Genomic DNA, 5,964 nt, shown 5'->3' on the forward strand with positions numbered 1-5,964 from the left:
GGCGGAGCGAGACATGCATCTGGCTGTTGTCAGGTTACGTTAGATATGCATTCTCCATCTTATTTTCCTCCGAAGGCCAGATTCGTAGGCCAATTACATCAAAGCGCGTCACCGAGGTCTGGCTGGATTCCAAAACTCCTCGCCATGCAGCCTACAAATGCGTCCTTCTTTCTGCCTGATTTGAAGGACGGTTCTGGTGTATCCTATGTAGCTTTAGATATCCCAGGATTCATTGCGAGTCCAAGCAAACCGACTGCTCTTTGATCAGAGGAAAATGGGTACTTTGTGCCGAACAGTGGTGAATATTGGAAATTCTGTTTAATATAATACAAGTATGTGAATATTTCCGTCTGAAATGAATGAAAATAGTTATTTTAATGGTGATTGAGTCAGATATGTGGCAGTAATGTTTGATTTATCTAAAGGTTTATATCTGTTACTGTGTAAATGAATTTGGCTGATTTTCTAATTGCTATTTTCCACAATTTACTTAATTAAGTATTTTTTGTTGTTGAATATATTGCAGATATTTTTTTATGCATACATTTACTCATACCTTTCAAAGATATATCATTATCTTTGCTTTTATTTGTTCATGCTCCTGGTGGTTGGCACCTTTATTCCTCTCTGTATTCTCATGACTATAGTCAAGGCTGAAGGCTGGACCTGTTTAAATTTTCTTTTCTTATTTATTTAATCAGGACAGAGCACGTTAATGAACAATCTTATACTTCTGTACAGATTGTAAATGAGCCAGATTATAGCATAGTTGCTAATTTACATCTGTCGTCCTGAGGTAGGAAGACAAAACAACACAAGATCACGTAATACAGTATCAGTCAAAACAAATAGACACACGTTCAGACAATGACATTACAACAATAAAATTAGTAAGCGGATGACTGGGAACTTTTTAATTCACATCCAAAACTCTTCTGGTCTCCTTATTTTCACGGACCTCGAAGGATCTGGTCCAGATAGACCGAGTCCTTGGAAGATGCAGCCTGTGAAATCAAACACACCCTGTTTTTCTGTTGGGCTTTAGTTGTTTGACCTTTGTTTTCTTAATACTGCCTCCTGCTTGACTCGAAGTGTAGTGCGGTTTGTATTCACAGCTTTTCCATACTGTACTTTAATCCTCCCATCTTTTCAGTGGTTGTAGTGAACCTGCTTGTTGCTGCAGATCTTCTCAAATCTGGGTTGCAGTGTCACAACTGCCCATTATGCTCAGTCAAGCAAGCACTGTTTTTTTTTTTTCTTAATTCATCCATACCGCTTCCTGCGCCCCCCTTGCGATGGCACTGTATAATTTAATTTCTACCTACATATTTATTCATTGTATTTTGGGGGGTAATTAATTGAATGTTTATTTATTTATTGAGCCTGTATTTATTTATGTATTTATTTTTATACATGGGAGAGCTGTTCCTCCATATCTAAAAAATCTTATCTGTGCAAATAAGCCTTAAAACATTTGAACACGTACTTTTTATCAGAGGATTCAACAAGTTTCAAAATCTCTGAAGATAAGGCGCTCTGCTCCTGTCTCCTCCTCCATCCTGTGTGTGTGGCTGTGTGTCTGTGGGTGTCATTCTTTGAGTTCCACTGCAGTACGCATGTGCATGTTTTGTAGACACAGACAGGAGAGGCAGAATAGAGGCTCATGCATGAATGTCCAGCAAATAACTCCAAATGTTGTTTCAAAAATAGAAAACCTGGTTTCATTACTTAGTTTTGCCCTGGATTTTGTAGCGTTTGTGGACGCCAAGTCGCTACTTGATAAAAACAATAACGTCACTACTGTAAAGTTACTTGATAAATAAAGCGGCGACGCTACGGTCAAGCTACTGGTAAATGCAGTTAAACTAACAGCTTCGCTACATGTAGCGGCGCTACTGCCCATCACTGACTGTAACATTCAGTAACCGCACGTGCTTTACATATAACGCTACAGCGATACATTGCTGACAAGCATATGAAAGCCAGACATCTTTTGCTTCGTGGTAAAAGTAAGAAATTAACTTACCATTGTTGCGGAGTCTCGCGTGTTCAACAACCTTCTTCTTCGTCTAACAGGTTGTCATGATGGGTTTCAGGTGGGCGTGGCTAAATTTGTTTATTTCCGGCCCTACGGTGGAGGTGGCCTGTGACAGGCGCCTGCAGCGGAACTGGTCTGACAGCTGAGGTGCTGCAGCCAGACCGTCTTGATAAATAGTGGTGTTTCAATGCTGTTGTCAGAGATGGCTTTGATCAACGCACAAATCAGTGAGCTGATTGGATACCGAGATACCGGTGATGGAATGACGTTGCATGAACCCCCCTCCCTCCCGAATGGACGGATGATCCACGGACCTTTATTGATTCAGTTATTTGTTTTGCCAAAAAGATTTATTATAATCATTTTTCATCAAATAATAGAGATGCAGATAAATATAAATAAACAGTTCTCAGATAAGATCGCAGGGTGTATCTATAACTGTGCCCATACAGAATGCAACACTTTTCATGAAATAAGATAATGCAGTCACTATGTTAAATTAATTCATTAACTTTATTTTAATCAAAAACATCATAAAATAGCACAATATCACACCAAGATCCCCAATAAACCTGCTTTAAAGACAGCATCTAAATAACAGCCTGGATTAAGGAGAAAAAAAAAAGTTCCCAAGTGCCACCTGGTGGTTGTCCGGGTACATTGCAGTTCTTTTTGAAATAAAAAAACTGGCCTCAGGAAATACATCGTGATTCACGCAGGAATCACGCAGGAAACCGTCCATTTCCAACTAGTACCCACTGTACATCATTAGTCTCATTCTAAGGTATATGTCACCACAGTGTAAATGGAATGCAAACATTTTACCCAGAATTCCTTTTACCAAGGTAAATAACTTCTAGGTAATAATTTGGGTCTTTCATTGGAAAAGAGACTTAGATCTATTTCGGTTTTTCTTAGAGCCCTGACAAATTAACTCTTAATAAAAATCAAGAAGCCAATCTTCAAATATATAAAACCATAGTGATATAAAAACAAACCTAAAAGCCTTTATAAATAAGTAATTCCTTGATTCTCAAGCATTTTAAAAATAAAGTAAAAATTAGACTAGAAGAATAATATTCAAGAGACTAGAAATATGTCCATGTTTTATGTGGCATTTGCTTTTGTTTTTGTGCATTATTTTCAGAACAGTTGCTGGTTCAGATTTCAGCTGGGTTGAAGTTTTTTTTTTTTTTTTCTCTCCAGAGTGGAGTTTCTTTTTTAGGAACTTCTGCTCCTCTTCCAAAATCCTTGATTCACAATCTGGAATTTCTCATAGATGGTTGCAAATGCAGTGAACATACTCCTACTCTTGTCCGGACAATTTTTGCCCTGAGATAACCGTCTAATCCACCACTGATTAGTAAATAAAACATTTCTGCAGGTATCAAAATGTGTCAGTTATTACTGAGGTATGTTTGTAAAGTCATAAACCTTTTTATACTATGACTGATAAAGCTAAATGTCCTCTTCCTAGCTGGTGGCATCATGTTTTGAACAGTCCCGTAAATGAGCTTCTGACCGTTTCTCTCTGACTTTCACAGATTTTGGCTGCATTGAGCCTTTGGGCATGGAGTCTGGAGGCATTACCCCCGACCAGATCAAGGCTTCCTCCCAGTATAACTCCAACTGGTCACCAGAACGATCCCGACTCAACTACTTGGAGAACGGCTGGACACCCTCAGAAGACAACAACAGGGAATGGATACAGGTTGGTCAACTTTTTAAAGGTTTATTTGCTGACTAAGAAAGGATTTAAGAAAAAAAAAAAGAAATGCTCATGAAAGGAATAAGCATTTTATGCATTGAACACACTGTGTCCTCCTTTTCCAAATAAGGCAGTTTGAAGTATTGCCGCTTTAATCCCCACATTTAGAGTCTGATCTCAAAAATAAAAGCCTCTGATTCCCCTGTAGAAAAACAGCTCCTCTGTTTTCCTTTCACTGCACCACGAAGAGCTCGCTCACAGCTGCTCTGAATATTGCTCACTGATTTGTACCACTCTTCTACACGTTCCAGGGACAGTAGATGGGGGTAAAAAAAGCCAACATGCATCAATTATTTACATCTGCTTCTACAGTTTGCTATCATCATTCTGAAATCTGACATAGCTGCCTGCAGTTACTAAATGTAGACATAAAAGATTCATAAAATATTCTTGTATAGCTTAAAGTGATGGTGTTTACTCATCTGAACACTGATAAAGGTTAAAACAAGTGAAACATTTTGCTTCATGATTTGACATCTTAAAGATTGTATTTTAGGAAGTATGATACTTTTAGTTTGTTACATTACAGTTGCAAGGCAGTATATCTGATGGTGCATCCACACCTTATGGACAAAGAACATTCTTTTGAGGACCAGAATGTTCACATTTTGGACAAAGAAGAAAGGTGGATTGAGAGGGGGGTGCAGGAAGCCCTCTATGTTAAGCAGGGCTTACACTGTACGATTTTTGGCCCTTTATGGGTGCAACTTTCCAGTCATGCGAGAATTTTTCGATCCGGCCGACTTTCAGCTTGCTCATGTATCGTGTAGCGCATAGGGGGTAACGAGGGGCGATAAACCTCTCAAGACCACCTCCCAGTCAGGATTCGCAAGGTCGGAAGAAAATCAAACATGTTTGAAATTCAGTCGGCCTTCGTAAGGTGGTCGTGGGAAAAATCGCTCAGTGGGCAAACAAGGATTCTTCTTTTTCTTCCTCTCAGGAAAAATAACACTCAAGCATGGCAGGGGTGCGAGTGAAATGGAGTTCTTTCTGTTAAACTGACGGACCATATATAGTAGCCACGTTTGCTCAGCCATGTCTTCGTCCAAATACGTCATCTCCTTTTCTTTTTACGGCTTTCAACACAAAATTGCCAAGGCAGCGCGTTTCTCTCTAGTGAGCTTCATATTCCTCTTCTACTCGTTTGGCTTCCGGATAGACGAGTCCCAGTAGCGCCATCTCTCTGCGGAGCTCAGTCCAACGTGGTTTTAAGACGTATAGTGTGAGCAGGTAGATCGTATCAGAGCGTTGGGCCGCACATGCATCGTGAGCTGTAGCTGCGTGCAACGATTGAAAAAAACAGAGGGGGTAGACTCAGATTTCTGCTTTCAAAAACCTACAATGCAGCAATTGAGTTGATCCCTTCCCACTATCATCGCAACCCCCACCCCATTACAGAGGAACAGTGCACCTCGCCTCTACATCCAGGCCAACAATTCCCTCTAACGACCCCCTTTCAGAGACATAGACAGGTATCGGATATTACAGGCTAACGAAAAAACCAAAAGACCCCAATTCCAAAGAGCCGTCATGTACAATTTGCATGTTTTCTAACCCAAAACCAATCTTTTTTTTGGTCCACCGTATAAAGCCTTGAACTCAACGCCATTTCTGCCATTTTGAATTGAGAAAGCTTCCTGGATGGGAAACGAAACGTCTTCAAACTTGGAAACCAAGTCTAGTGGATTTTTTTTTTTAACTTTTTTTAGAATACAGTAGCAAGCAAAGGTTTGACGTTAGCCTTGAAGAGAGTCTTTAGTTGTTTTTGTCTGAATCCAGGAAGAATGATTTAAGTATACACAATATCTACAGTTAAAATTGTTTTTGTGTTGTTTTTTTCGGAATAATTTTAAAAAATATATGATAAAGCCAGGGTTTTACAGATGTTATATTTAAAAGTATTAGATGTACTATTTTGAGCTAGATTTGTTATTAGTATGGCTTCATTCCCTTATATCTATGTATGTATCCGCACATTAACCATTTAACTTTGCAGGTTTGCAGACCAGTTGCTCGTCAAAATATAATTTCTGTACTTTATTTCTTGTGTTGATACACTTTATTCTAGTATTATCATCCGAGAAAGTTGGTCAGAGTTTAGACTGCGGGATGAGTATTTCATTTTCAAGCCAGCACAGTATGCTTTTGATTGGCAGAG

At 39.2% G+C, this 5,964-nt stretch overlaps 1 protein-coding gene across 1 annotated transcript in view; it reads left to right on the forward strand.

Moving 5' to 3' along the window:
* LOC107090368 (neuropilin-1a-like) overlaps positions 1 to 5,964 on the forward strand; it is a 92,556-nt gene that overhangs the window by 56,046 nt on the left and 30,546 nt on the right. Inside the window, exon 6 of the mRNA XM_015383697.1 lies at positions 3,583 to 3,749. Coding sequence (XP_015239183.1) covers positions 3,583 to 3,749 — 167 coding nt within the window. The remainder of the gene's footprint in view (positions 1 to 3,582; positions 3,750 to 5,964) is intronic.

This window comes from Cyprinodon variegatus, unplaced genomic scaffold, assembly GCF_000732505.1.
Source record: "Cyprinodon variegatus isolate N-32 unplaced genomic scaffold, C_variegatus-1.0 Scaffold292, whole genome shotgun sequence".
In the NCBI taxonomy this organism is placed as follows: Eukaryota; Metazoa; Chordata; class Actinopteri; order Cyprinodontiformes; family Cyprinodontidae; genus Cyprinodon; species Cyprinodon variegatus.